This window comes from Tetrao urogallus (genome assembly GCF_951394365.1).
Source record: "Tetrao urogallus genome assembly, chromosome: 27".
Classification (NCBI taxonomy): Eukaryota; Metazoa; Chordata; class Aves; order Galliformes; family Phasianidae; genus Tetrao; species Tetrao urogallus.
Window position 1 is genome coordinate 1807087 of NC_136840.1, and position 15409 is coordinate 1822495.

The 15409-nt window shown below is 45.1% G+C and overlaps 1 protein-coding gene across 2 annotated transcripts; it reads right to left on the reverse strand.

Annotated features, from left to right (window-relative positions):
* Positions 1 to 3398: 3398 nt before the first annotated feature.
* Positions 3399 to 10139, reverse strand: AP3M2 (adaptor related protein complex 3 subunit mu 2; the record flags this gene model as incomplete). 2 transcript variants are annotated; one of them, XM_079547486.1, is made up of 8 exons in its annotated part: positions 3399 to 3499; positions 3842 to 3986; positions 5161 to 5368; positions 6220 to 6353; positions 7031 to 7116; positions 7656 to 7793; positions 8275 to 8284; positions 9867 to 10139. In XM_079547486.1, 8 exons carry the CDS (start codon positions 10137 to 10139, stop codon positions 3399 to 3401), a joined length of 1095 nt encoding a protein of 364 aa, XP_079403612.1. The 2 variants fall into 2 exon arrangements, with proteins under 2 accessions (XP_079403612.1, XP_079403611.1); XM_079547485.1 differs by having other exon boundaries at positions 8113 to 8284.
* Positions 10140 to 15409: the final 5270 nt, after the last annotated feature.

A 15409-nucleotide genomic window follows, 5' to 3' on the forward strand; every position in this document is an offset into this window, starting at 1 on the left:
GCAAGAAAGTAACTATCCACAATCCCATGAGTGTGCCCTTACTCTGCTGCTTAACTTACTTAAGCTGCTCTGAGGTGTTTTAAGGATACTGACAGGGCATCCTACCTGTCCAGATGCTTGTGACTTTCAGTAGAAAAGGAACACACACTGCTGTGTGTGGTACGGGCAGTTTCTCAGTACTCCACGTTTCTCACTGCAGGTTATCACAGCTCTTGCTCTTTTCCCTTGCACCTCTAAGTTTTCTCCTTCCATCAAATCACACGGGCAGAACTAAAACTAAATTTTGGCTTGCAAAATGTGAGCTATGATGTTTTGGGAATAGAGGTGAACTTAAGGCAACTGAGACCGATTTCACTTCCTGATGCTTTCATCTCCCTCTTTAGATCACCAAGACTCAAGAGGCACACAGACACGTGTCTTCTCTAACATGGCCCTAGGGCATACCTAAAAACAATTTCCTTTGTGAAATATGTTCATTATTCAAATTTACTCCCACAAACCCCTTCCTCACCCCTCCTCTTTAGAGGAATATTCTTTTCTAGCTTTTAAGCCACGAGACAAATACCTCCCTACAAACAATGGGCCAGACCAGAAAGTCTCACAACTCATATGAAAAAACATCCTTAAAAAAAGAGGTGCAATGGAAATACAGATACTTTCTTACTCAAAATACAACTGCCTGCAGCAAGGTGAATCAAAGAAGGGTTGAGCTTGAGCCTTTACTCTACATAGATTTCTTCTGGCTTGGGTTATTCCCATTTGGGTCTCACATAGCAAAAATAACACACTGTGCACTGTCCCCTTCAAAAAACACACTGCTGTAACACTTGTGTGTGGGGGGAGAAGAGGGGAGAATAAGTCTTTCAGTGTACTCTTCTTTACAATTCCAAAGGTGTGCTTTTTGGGTTTTGTTGTTGTTGAAATACCATGCAGGTATTTTAAGTTATTCTGTACTTGTCTGGCTTAACAGTAAAATTTCCACCACTGTAAGAAGAACCAACAGGTCTAAACTTGTCCAGCAAAACAATAATCCACACTTAGCTCCACTGAATTTACAACTGCAGTCTTCGTAACACAGTATTAACAATGGATTTGTAAATAAAAATGCTAATTCTTATTTGGATGCATATTAGAATAATTCTGGTTAGGATTAAGCTCTGTCCTTATGATGTTTTACTCTGGTTATTTAAGCTGGTTTCCGACTCCAATAGAAATAACAAATGTTTAGGCATGTGCTGCTTACTTCCTTATCAATGTACCACTTGCTTTTTCAGTTTGGAACAAATTTATTAGCAGTGACTAAGCTTAAGCTATCTGAACAAAACCAGAATGGCATGCTTGTTAGGACACTCTGTTCTTGCTGTTGCTTTTCCTCCCTACAGGAGCCAAATATACAAACAAATAAATAATAGGTAAAAATTGTAACACAGTCTTACCTGTCACAGAATCAACACTCAATTTTGACTACATAATTTCCATGCATTACCATCCATTACCAAAGCAAAAGGATAAGTCTAACTGTAGCCTCTTCAAGTGCTTGCTAGGCATACATCTATCTAAAAGTAAAGATCATATCACACAAAGGCTGCATTTATCCTTCAACAGAAAACAGGATGAGTTTAACAATGACATCACAAAGCAGAATCTTGGTAATTAACACTAAGCAAACATTACTTGCACTCCAATTGCCATGCAATACATTGCAATGCAATGCTAAGTGGTGTCAGTGTACTTCCTAACAGTTAAGGTTCTTTAACAGATGCCTTCTAAAACTTCAGCTGTGTATCTTGTAAAGCCCACACAAACCACTCTGAAATGACACGGGTGAGAAGTAGAAATTAATTTTATTTATGCTTTTGTTGAAGTTTATGTTTGCAATGAACATGCTCCCAATCTGAGGTCACCTGCTGTGGCATTCATCAGTTGCACTTGAAAATGCAATTCCAAAAGCAAAATGCCACTCATCCACTGCTAGTTTCCATCACAGGAAAAACAGAGAGCACATTATTCTTTATTTGGGGTCATGCTGTTCTGTTCACAAGCATGGACTACACATGCTGGATTGCACAGCCACCTGATAAATGCTGTAATCACACGTACAGCGGTTTATGAACCAGTTCTGTCATCAAGAAATTAACACATTGGCATCTAGTGGCCAAAGAGCACACTGCAAACAATACAAAACTGTTCATATGCCTCTCATTTCATGTTTAAGCTTTACAGAGAGATGCAGCACAGACTGGGATGGGCATATGTAGCAACAACTCTCGCAGAGGAGATAGTCTCAGTGAGAAATCAGGCTTGAACCCACCAATTATCACAGCAGCTAATTGAGACTGGAACTGGAATGAAGTACAGTCAGGAATATTACAATGGTACCAGGACATAATTATTTGAGATAATGACACCAGTGAGCAGGGAAACAGCAGTATCACCTTCATTTGTAATAGGGAAGCAGAAAGAAAAAGAGATTCCAACATGCTACAGGATAGTGACCATCATCACTTTGCTGCAGTTTCAATTTAGAAGGGCTTCCATCAGAGTGCTACATCTCCACACAAATTCCTTCCCTGCCTCTGCCCCAAAGAAACTTGGAAAAAATTACCTCTAAATACTGAGGACATAAGAATAGAAACAAACTACATTCAGATATCACTGCCCATTGGTTACAAGCTAAGTGCTACAGTCAGCTCTCCACAGGATTTCATATTAAGATCTGAGGGAGTTCCAGCCTATCCCAAAATCTTTAGGATACTTAATGACCAGGACAGACTAAGAAATATTAAGGAAAAGAGTTCAATTCTTCCACTTCCTCCCTCTGCATTACCTCCCCCAAACTCGTGCTTAAAATCCCATCCTGGTTGAGACAATTTATTTCTCCACTTCTTTCAGCCCCTTCAAAGGACAAAGGCCAGCCAATTTCACTGCTGCCAAAAGCTACAGCTCTCCAACCTCACATCCAATGATGGAGAAGGGCCGATGCCAGACCATCACTCTGCAGTTGAACTCCAGTGGAAATGGAACTTCACATCACGTACAAAGGGATAAAACACAGCCAAAATATAAGAAACAGCAGTTGGAAAAACAATCCCTAGAATTTCCTTTAAGACAGAATGATGAAGGTGATACAAACTCAGATATCTGACTTGCTGGTCCCAAGGGATCTGAAATCCTCTCCCATCTGCCAGAGCTGCAAATACTTCAGGCTCAGCTAAAGATGAGATAGTTTCAGGTCAACCCTATTTTTCCCTCCTCCCTAGCACGTAAACACTGGCTATCCTGCTCATGCTACCAAAGGAAAGGGAGTAACCCTAAATAGACAGACCAGGGAGAAGCTGTTATCCAGCAGCTAGGGACAGGAGAAACAAGAAGGTGTTTTTCCTCACTCTCATGATCCTCTAGGTTCGGACTTGGAACTTGCCAGCTTTAGTCATGTATTTTATCCCCTTGAAGGGCTTGTACTTCTCCCCATACATGTCCAAGCGATTCACTTTCAGTCCTAAAAACAAATAAAGACAGAATAAGACTGACTGTTGCCACAAATACAGCAGACGGAGGGATCAAGGAAAAGAAGACCATACTAGAAGGGCAGACAGAATCATTCTTACAAACACAACCATACTCTGAAATTATTTATGGGGTTGTAAGAAATGCAAGAGGATGGAGATAGGCCGTTCCACAGAACAGAGAGAAAAACCCAAAAAATCCATTTAACTGTTGCTTAAGCATATAATTCTTTGTCAGAATGTGCTTCAGAAGGCCTGCAGAGCTACATCAGCTATGCAGAGTGAGCACTGGCAGAGCAGAAAACATTCAGCTTCTTTACCTGACGGTCACTTACCAGATATAGCCAGCTGCTGAATTTTAAACTGCAGGTTAATAGTGGGGTTTTCATCTGGTTTCGACGTCCCAGCTTGCAGATTCATGCTACCCTTCAGGCTTGGCAGCTTCTGGGGATTTATCTTCCCCACATCCCACGTGAGCAACTTCAAGTAACAGCAAATATAGCAGGTAAGCAGAAATACCACCATTTAAGCAGTAACACTCTCTAAAGAAGAGCTCTGTTGTAAAGCCAACTTTTATTGTTTCTCCATGAAAAAAGTTCTTTGTCTCAGTGTAATGCTGTAATGTGATGCAAAGTACAGCAATAATAGTGAGATGGCAAAGTCCTAGGCTGCAGCAAATGAGAACAAGCCCAAACGAAGCAGCTGTGGATACAGAAACAAATGGAAATTTGCTAACCTTTGGAAGGCCTCAGGCAGGCTGGGATTTCCAGCAAGATACCCTTACCTCCACTGCCAACCCTTAAATGAGGGCTGGAAGCAGTGGATCCTGGCTCTAGCCCTTCCAGTCCCTCAGATGCATTGCACTGCATGCAGCTGAGCTTCCCTGGGTTGGCCCTGCCTTCCCACCAGGTGTTTCAAACTGCAACTTAGCATTTCCACTACACTCAGTATCTTCCTTTACATACTGGATACCCATTCCTCGATCAAGTCCAGAGTCCTGCACTTTACATACAGCAAAGACTTAAGGAGAACAAAGACAGCTGCTCCTTATCTTTCCAGTGATGTTTCTCAAAAGCATATTGTGAATAGTATTCCCACTATTTGTGCCATGAGTTCTACTTCCTATGGGTAAGAGTGACATAATTAATGCAGAATCACCTCCCTTCCATGTGGCTGAAGCAGTGTTGCCCCATGCTCTACTATGGATAAACCTTACAGCTTGCAGAAAGAAAAAAAAAGAAAAGAATCCTGGTGCATGTGTTGGGGGGAGGAATCCAAACCCACTAACAAACACAAATCCTCAGTGCTCGCATAGGATTCAATGTTGGCAGGCAGTATGAAGCATGACAATCAGATAAGCAGAAATTTGTAAACCTTTCACTAGACTCGTGCCTCATTGTACAACACCAATCCTTGACTTCCTGCCCACATCCAGAACTACAATCCATTCCCAGCTATCTGCCGTGTGGCTGAAGACAACAGGAGGTGTGCAAGTGCTCAAGAAACAGGAGTACATTAAGTTCACATCCCAAGAAAAGATACTGCCTTCATGGCATCAACATTCAAAGAAATGTTCTCTTAAGCATGAGCGCTTCAACTTCATTTGCTGAAAGGCTAAAATTAAACAAACAAACGAAAATCTAATTTCTCTCACCTTTGTAACTGGATCAAAGATGTGTGTGCCCTGAGAGGGTGTGAGGCTCATATTCAAGACCCCTTTTGGCATCTGGCTGGTAACCATCACTCCCTCTATAGTCTTCCCCATAGTTTGCTTTGGTCCCACTGTGATTTCAAAGCGTCCCAGTGAGCTGCTATCACGGAAATTGATGTTGTGTTTAACATACACAGGAATTGCAACAAGACTGGAATAAAGAGAACAGAGCCCTTGTTAACTTTTCACCTTCATTTTTGGTTTTCACTGTTGCCAGTAAAAAAAAAAATACAAGGAAGGACTGCAGGAAACGTGATCTTCTTAAAGGAGAAGGACATCCCAGTCTTATTAATCCAAGAGCAAATTCAGAATGCTGTCCTGAAGCCTTAATTGCTTTTTCTTTTTTAAACCAAACTTTCCATATCGTAGTTTTCTACACCCTCCAAGACAAGTAAAGACATTCAGTGTAATGGAAGAAACAAGCAATAGACAGCAGAATCTTCTTACACGTCATCATCAAGCTAGTAAGCAGCCCCAAACAGTGCAGCAGCACTTCAACTGCCTGCTTTCAAATTGTTTTTTTCCCCTGCTCCTTTTCACTGACTTAAGTCTGATAAGGTTTAACAAAATGCTTTAGCATCTGTAATCTCAACTATCAGCAGCCTGCTTTCAGAATTCCTAGTTCTATTAAGATAGACATCAGAAAGAAAAAAGATAGATCAGGATTATCAGACTGTTTTATCTTAAAGTTCTTTATAAATACAGGTAATTGTTTACTCAATACTGCCTAATTCATTCCCACTCTAGTTTGTTCACCTACTTGCTCCTTGCTTTTGAGAAAACACAGCCTGACTAGAAATGAAAGACAAAAAATCACTGCTCCAAACAATGAGACACATGTTTTAAAAAAGCACAAGTTACCACGCACTCCTACTTCACTTGGCACAGCAAGCCACCTAACCTTTAAAAGCCAATTTATTCTTATTGTTCCCCCAGCCCTTCCTTCTTTCTAGTCAGGAAGACCCAAATTCCACAGCTTGCATCTCTAAATTCAACACTTACTTCTGAGCACTGACGTGGTAAGACAGCAAGCGAAAATTCCCGTCAGGTGGAATGAAGGAAAGTATCCTCTCTGACTCCCAGCGCTTAAAACGCACACATGGATGAAAACTGACATCATCCAATAACCGAGGGTTCTGAAATAAAAGAAAGGCTAATGAAGGCAGTGCTAGCTGAAGTAACTGCTTGAATTCTCTGCAATTTTCTGTCTGTGAAGGGCCCGCCATTTGACACTTCCCCATCTGAACACATCTACACTGAGGATGCTAAGTTAGCTGATTACATCTGTGCATAGTGGTACTCAATATTCTTAGTCCTATTCAGACTCAGATATCAGAGGAAAATCCCTTTACTGTGGTCAAATGGTGGAAGTGGCTTCTTAGAAATGCTGTTGATGCCCTGTGCCTGCTAGCATCTGAGATGCACTTGGATAACAGCCTCAGGAACATGCTTTAACTTTTGCTTATCCCTAAAGGCTAAACTAAACTATTCCATTCTATCTTAGCAAATTCAGTCACGTCAAACAATTACATTGATGCACATTCATAAAAACATACCTCGTTAGGATATTTGCCTAAATACCAAAGCTCAGAAACTTAAACACAAGCAGTAGTTTTAATAAAGAACCTGAAAATAAAACCTTTAGGCTCAAAGTTGTTGAAGTTCATTGTGAGTTTCCATCGTCAATTCTTTTTATTTGATATACATAAGTTCTGACCTACTGGAAACCATCACTGTAAACCAGGGATCTTAGTGGCATGGCTGAGAAATTCTTTTCAAAATATTTAAGTAGAGATACATTCTCGAGCTTTACCATAAAGGAAAGGGTAAGATCTGGCATCCCAGTCAGCTTGACACAAGCATCAATTACTCCTTGGATTTCAGCAGTAATTGTAGAACCTACAACAATAAAAACAAACACAGGAGGTCATACGAACCTTATTAAAATTCATCACAACATGAAAAAATTATTAATGAAAAGAAGGGAATTTAATATCTTTATGAAGAGTCACCACATCTTACGTTGCCTGTTCAACATATTTCTCACTTCCAAACACTTCAAGAGAAGATGCATACAAACAAGAACCACTGACATCTACAGCACCCACCCCAACGGGCAACAGCAGTAGCTCCCAACTCTGGTAAGATTAAGATACATTACAACTAAGGGGACAGTCCTGCACAGAATTTCTAGCCACCTTCTATTTTCCCTGTACAGAATTGTTTACAAGACCTTATGAACAGCCAGAGGAGAAGAACAAGTGAAAATTTTGATACTTCTCTAAAATTTTTGACTGAATGGCACCTACAGCTTTGCAACATTTCAAAGTAAGAAGAGGAACAAAACTTCCCACACTTACATGAAGGAGCACCTCTTTGGAAAACAAAAAATGATTACAACAAGTTGTCCTGGTCTTAGCAAAAAGCCATTTCCATACCTGATTTGTCAATTATTGCATCTATCTCCTCAATCACATCAAAATACGCCTCATTGTTGGTGTATTTCACACCAGTACGTCTCCAAGGCACCACTGATAGCTGTCCAGTAGGAAGCTGGTCACCCACATTAGTGCTTCCTGGAAGAAGAACAGTAATCACATCAACCACAGAACATAGTCAGTGTTCCAGAACAAGTTCCTGGCCTCATCTCACTAGATTGCAATTAATTTCCAAGAAACCTCTGTCTCTTTGTGGAAGAATTAATTATTCATTCTTTGTATTCTACAATCAGCATCTCCACATCCATAAGCACTAACGTGAGACTCCCAAAAATCTGTGCTATGGTTTAGAAGGGTATGGAACAACAAACATTTTCTTCACCTATGTCCAGCTTGACTCATGTAGGAATACTGCCACAAAGTCACAGCAGTTTATCTACTTTTAGTTTCCTCATACCTGTGATGGTGTTGACTACTGTTCGCAGGATAGTTGGAGGCTTTATCAGTTCTTTGAGAATATTAGATTCTGTTGCCAATGGAAAGCCATTGTCTAGCATCTCTTCCAGCACTTCGTAAACCACCACAACGTTGTCCTTGATCATCACCTCTGAACAGACACCGAAGTAATCCTGTGCAAAAGAAATAATTAATCTCTAGAGGAGACCACGAGTGACCATTCAGTTCATTTTCTCCCACAAATACATCAATCAAGCTTCTCCTTGCAGCAGGTGAAACAGCACTGACACATATTAGCAGAAGCACGTCATACTGAACACTGCAACAAGAAGCACAACTCTAAGCATTCCTCCACCTTTGCCCCAGAAAGCTGGCAATCACTGCATTGCTGCATACGTCTATTTCCTTTCTATATAATGGGGTTCACTCTAATAGCCAAGAGTTTTCAACTGGCATTTGAAAGCAGCTCTGATGCAACTGGATAAGCAGCAACATTAACTAAAAATAAACAATTTCCTGAAGAAGGTTTTGGCTTGAACACGAAACAAAAGACTTCCATATCAATAGAAGTAACTCAGATTTTGCCTGTAATAATGCTTTTACCTAGTTACTTTAATAGTGATGGCCTTCAAAACAAACAAACAAAAACCACCACACTACAGAACAGTGGTTGGGAAGCTACCTGTGACAACATTATTTAGAAATTCCAATTAAATTGCTTTTCCACTCAAGCCATACCTGGCCAAATAGCTCAGCACAAGATGAGAATCAGCCTCAGGCAACCTAAAGCTAACAGGTCTCACCAAAAGCAAGTCAAATCCACACATACACACACCAAAAAAAAAAACAAACAACCAAACAAGCTGCTTGGATTCAAACTCTGGGGATAAACAAAGAGTCAGCCACGCTCTGAACTTGATGAAACGTAATTCAGAGCCTGCTGTTGCATTCTGAGCAGTATTTGGAAGAAAAGTTCACATGATGCCCATCTGACCAGGCACTAACACTTCCTGCATTTCAGCTGATCACAAGACAATTCAAACCTAGGCTATACAATCATGTTGCTGGCAGGCAGTAGAGAGATATGTTCTGCATTCTACATCCACCACCGACTCACAGTCGTGTCAGCAGAGAGGAAATGCAGTTGCTCTGAGGCAACTCCTATAGCTCACTTCTTTAGGTAGCAAGGTACCCTTCCAAGACACACTGTGCAGTAAACGTGCAGGCAGACTGTCAGACTAAGGAACACAAATTGCAGAATTTCCTTTGAGAATTGCTGAGACTTGTGAAACCAACTTCAGTTGGGTCTCACAAGCGCAGTGCCTAGAAGATACAAGATTGCCAAACAGAAACGCAGTTCTTGATTGCTGAAAGCTCCTTCCTGTAAGCAAACATTTATCTCGAGTCCATCGTCAACCTGAGAAGTTAATTCCTAGCTACTGCAAGCAGTCAGAATCACAGAACGGGGTTGGAAGGGACCTCAAGGATCACGAATCTCCAACCCCCGGCCACAGGCAGGGCCACCAACCTCCCCATTTAATATAAAAAAGCACACACTCTAAATCCTTGCAGGCATAGGATGTAAGTTAAGAGAGAGAAAAAAGAAAAAACTAATTGTCACAAACGTGAAAGACTCCCTTTTTTCTCCTATCACTGTCATCCTTTGCAACAGTGGTGATGTCAGGCTTCTCCTTTCCTAAGCTCCCAGCACCCACCAACAAACACCATCGTGTCCTTCCTCCACGTGAGCCAAACCTGGAAGGTGTCGACGACACGGTGCAGAAACTCAATGACGAACAGAGGAGGCACCTCCGTCTGGATAACGGCCACAAAGAAGATCTTGTGGCGGTACACGCTGAGCAGGTAGTGATGCGGGGTGGAGATGACCGGCGGTACGTTCTCCGCTTCTGAAGCCCTCTCCTGCGCCTCGAAGAAGTAATCGCAGACAGAACGGCTGACGACGCTCTTCCAGTGCTTCTCCAGGAAGATGTCCCCCGAGGCGTTAATCAGGAACAGGCTGTGGATCATGACTGCGCCGTCACACGGCAGGAAAGCAACCCACGGGGCGAGCTTTCGCAGCGAGAGCTCTAACGGAGCGACCCGAGAGCAGCCGAGCCCGATCAGCCGAGGAGAGGCGCGCTGGTGATGACGCACAGAGCGGCACGGCACGGCTTCCATTGGGGGAGCGCCGCACCGCGCAGCAGGGCACGTTCCGCCAGCAGGGGGCGCAGGGCACGCTGCGCCAGAATCACAGTATGGCCAGGGCTGGAAGGGAGCTCAAGGATCGCGGAGCTCCAACCCCCTGCCGCACGCAGGGCCACCAACCTCCACATTTCACACCAGCCCAGGCTGCCCAGGGCCCCATCCAACCTGGCCTCCAACACCTCCAGGGATGGACGGGGCATCACAGCCTCTCTGGGCAGCTGTTCCAGCACCTCACCACTCTCACAGCACAGAACTTCCCCTGACATCCAACCTCAATCTTCCCTCCCTCAGCTTCAAACCATTTCCCCTTTTCCTGCTTTCATCTCCCCTTTCAAAGAATTGATTCCCCTCCTGCCTGCAGGCTCCCTTCAGGTTGCACTGAGGTCACCCTGCAGCCTTCTTTTCTCCATGCTGAACAAGCCCAGCTCCCTCAGCCTGTCTTCGTGGTGGAGGTGCTGCAGCCCCTGCTCATCTCTGTAGCTCCTCTGCACCCTCTCCAGCAGCTCCCTGTCCTTCTTGTCCTGGAGGCTCCAGCCCTGGATGCAGTGCTGCAGATGGGGCCTCACAGGAGCAGAGCAGAGGGGGACGATCGCCTCCCTGTCCCTGCTGCCCCCCCTCTGCTGACGGAGCCCAGGATCCCATTTGCCTTCTGAGCTGTAATCACACACTGCTGGCTCATGTTCAGCTTTCCACCCATCAAGACCCCCAGGTCCTTCTCTGCAGAGCTGCTCTGAAGGACCACTCCTTCCAGTCTGTATAGATGCCTGGCATCCCTCTGGCCCAAGTGCAAAATCTTGCACTGTGCTGTGCTGAACCTCATTAGGTTCATCCAAGACCACCTTCCAAGCCTGTTGAGGTTCCTCTGAATGGCACCCCATTGTGTCAACCACACCACTCAGCTTGGTGTCAGCAAACTTGCCGAGGATGCACTCAATTCCATCACCAGTGTCACTGATAAAGACGTTAAAGAGCACCAGTCCCAAGACAGACCCCTGGGTGATGCCACTTGTTATCGGCCTCCACCTGGACACAGAACCACAGACTCCGTCTGCAGCCTTTCCACCAATTCCTTATCCATCGAGTGGTCCGCCCATCAAATCCACATCCTTCCAATTTGGAGATAAGGACGTGGTGGGGGACCATATCAAAGACTTTGCTCTAGTCCAGGTAAATGGCATCGGCCACACCGCCGCCTCTACCTGGTTGTGATCAATTGCTCCAATACAGGAAAAGAAAAGCAGCCTCTTCTGCTGCACAAAAAGAACTGCGTGAGCATACGGCTCTTACTGCGTGGGAAGGAAGGAAGCCTACTGGTCAGGACTGCTGCAAAAGCACTGGCAGGCTCGGATCTGAGTCTGCTGCCACCTGTTCTTCACAGGGCTGTTTGAAGCTTATGTTAGATCTTGCTGTAACTACTTGTAGTTATTTCCCCCCCAATTTCCCTGTTTTGTTGCAACTATTTCTCCCCAAAATGGGACAGAGGTCAGGCTGTTCATGCCGACATCACATTTTCTTAATCCAGCATGCAAAAGGTTAACCTCTTTCACAAAAGCAAAAAGGAGAACTGACCTACTTACTGCCATTTACACTTAAGGTTTGTTTTCAAGTGAGTTTTTAAGCAAGATTTTTTTTTAAATGTCTAATTTGAAACACTCCAATGAACTACGTATTTGAGAGCAACAAAGAGGTATATGTCATTTAATTATGGTGTTCTGTTCTAAATTTAAACAATTGTGCATGGTTTTAACATCATTGCTAAGAGGCTCTTGCTGTGCTATCAGAAATCATACAGGCATCATAGATAGAAAGCAGCAGCACACGGTTAAGTTGAACAACAGAAAGCCTTTATGCACTTGCCAGCTTCTCTGAGAAACTCAAACCATTCTGTTTCTAACCTAGAAATTAAACTCTACAGTCATGAGACACTTCTTATCAATATGAGTGTTCACTTGTCTCATAAAACACCAATCCGTTTTCCCTGTATCATACATACATTGGTTGAAAACCTCGATCTCTGGTTGCTTGTGCTTCTCATCAAAACTGTTGACAGTTCAATCAGTTCATGTTATTTATTTTTCTTACAGTAATTTTGGTTTCTTTAATCATCAAGAACATTACAGCCGATGCAAAAGACATCACAGCATAATAAATTCTTTCTGCACAACCAAGGTGAAGGCTGCTGAGGGAAGAAGGGGAATATATTTCTGCTCACAATCTTATAGGCTTATGAAGAACTAATCATGACAGACAGCTTGCCAAAAATCACTGGCCTTTGAGGAGTTGTCATGTACCTGGGATGCTAATCTGAACCTTAAACTTCTGTAAGAATTTTCCCATACCTTGCTGAGAAGAATTTAACATTGCACTGCTGCTTGCTGCTGCAGGAACGTGGCCTATCTGCTCCCAAACGGAAGGATCAGGAGCAGAAGGATTGTGTTTTGCTTTCAAAGTCAGCAAATGCTTTTCTCCACAACAGCTCAGGAGTTTAAACTGAAACGCAAAGGAGAACAAGGCAGAAGGTACAGCAAGAACAGAATTCCACGTTGCTGGTTCAGTTCCTGACAGCCTGAAAGCAACTCAGTTAAGGGGAGCTGAGTCCTCAGGGGCAAAAATCAATGCTGAAAAAAAGTGCACAGTTTGGCAACAGCTTTACCTTCGTAAAACAATCCCTTTCTTCTGCAGTTTGCCAAATATAAGAATTCTGATGATTCAGCTGTTAGCCGGTGCCGTGAGAATGAAACAGAGCAGACGAAAGCAAGCTGGGTTTTGTTCCTAAATTACTGAACAAGAAGTAATTCTGAAAGGTTGCCAGAAAAAAAATCCTCCTGTACATTTGGAGACAGAACGGAGTCCAGAGGTGCACCTGTGTGGAACGCAGCTGGTTTGCAGGGCTACTTCATCACCGAACCCTGCCCGTGATGGGCAAGCTCTGCCACACTCACGTTATTCTCTGGAAATTACACTCATACCCCACTCGCAACATTTTCTTTTGTACCGAAAAGACCTAACAGCAGAAATCGAAGACGTCAGAAAGTCACTGAAACTGCCTGACTAAACGAGGGGCAGGCGCGGCGGTACCGTTACCCATCCCTGAACTCAGCCTACGGGGCAGACAGCCGTCCTACCTTAGGGGCTGCAACACCTTTTCACAGCACGGCGGTCCGTCCGTGCCGTTCCCGCCGAACTCCGGGCGGGCGGGAGCCCAGCCGCGCCGACGGCCGCCCGCTCCGCAGCTCCGCCGCCCGAGCGCCGCTCGCCCGCAGCCCATCCCGCGCCGCTCCTCAGGGCCGCCCCGGGCCGAGGCCGACGCTGCCGCCCGCCGCGCTGTTCCCGGGCGGCGCCCCCGCCCGCCGCGGGCTGTTCCGCTGCCGCGCCCCCTCCCCCCGTCGCGGAGCTCCGGACCCAAGATGGCCGCCGTGTCAGTTTCGGGCTTCGCCGCCGTTCGGCCTTTGCTTCTCGGTTCCCGTCTCTCGCGGCGTTCGGTGAGTAGCGTCGGCGGGATCGCCCCGTCTCTATCGCCCGGTGCCGGGTAACGCGGGGACGGGCGGCCTGCGGGCCTCGCGGCCCGAGGAAGGGGAAGGCCCGCCGGGCTCCCCGGGCTCGCGGCCTGTTCCGGCCCCGCCGCCGCTGTGCGCCAGGCCCGGACCGGGCCGCTCGCCGCCCCGAGCCCAGCCGGCCGCTTTCCTCGGGAGGCCGCGGATGAGGCGAGGCTCGCGGTCGGGCCGCGGGCTCGCGGTTGGGCCGCGCTCCAGCAGTGGCGCGAAGGAGCGCGGATGAGGCTCCGCGCGGGCCCGGCCGGAGCGGTGCGGGCGCTGGGTGCGCTGCCCGGCGGCGGGGGGTGGGGAGCGGAGCGGAGCGGCGCCTGGCTGCAGCGGGCACGCGGCTCCGGGTTCCCCGGTGCGACTGTCTGGGTTGAGGCGGGGCGCCGTGCGTGCGGCCCGGCCGGGAGAGGGATGGGCTGGAGCCGTAGCAGGTGCAGGGCCGTGCTGAGCGAACGGAGTCGGGAAGGTCCTGAGCCGGTTATGTAACGGCCCGGAGCTGTGCCTTTCGTGATTGCTGGTGAAAAGAAAGAGAACTCCGAGCACGGAGCTGTTCTGCGCGGTGGTTGTGAGTCGTTCTAGTGCTGGAGCCGTGCGGTTTGATGTCTGTATGTAAATACGTTCGGTGCGTTGATAACTTCTTGAATACTTAGTAGAAATCAAATTGGAAGAGAACAGAGAGAACACCTGGCTTATGGATGAAGCCTACCTTGCAGAAAAATGTTATTCCTTTTAATAAATAGATCGTGAATTCTTCAGGGTTGGTGTGCTTTTACACACACACTGTTACCATGCTAAGGAAAAGTCTTCATTGAAGAGAACTGAAGGCTGTAAAATAGAACCTTCTACCCTCACATCTGCATCTTTAATTAATAGTGACATAAGCATTCCTTTTTCATTTGTATATGATCGCTTGTTACTTTGTCCTCAAGTGTGCTTCATCCATGGAGGATTATCCACTTGTAGTCTTTTCTACAGTGGCACATTTAATGACAATCTCAAGCTGTGTTTCTTTACTTTTTTTTACCTGATGCAACAACTGTCTTGGCTTTTCTTAGCGGGAGGGAGTCAGGTCTATGATTTATGCTCCTGGAAGAGATCTGAGAGTTCCTCGCTGTTTGCTCAAGACTCTTGATTATTCCTACTGTTTTCTATTCAAATTCCAGGCAGTGTCTTCTGTGTGCAGAAATGAAGAGGACTGCTGGCTTTGGTTGTTATTGTTTGGGTGTTTTTTTTGTTTGTAGATCCTTGACATACGAATGTTTTTAATGTTCGTGTAGGTTGTGCTCAGCATTGATATAGAAGTTGGTGTAGAATTCATGTTAACTTTGTAGATCAAGAGCACGCTTTATTTTTTTCCATCCTCAAGGTTGTATAGAATTAATTTTTGCAATATTAAACCACCGTTCATTAGCAATGAAGATAGAACCTTAATTGTTACTTCTGTGTAATAACTGGAGTAACTGATTAAAGCTTTGCCCTGTGTGTGCAATGAATTAATGTTGGCTGTTATTTTTTTGCAATTGTTAATTGCAAATATCTCTTTCTCTTCCA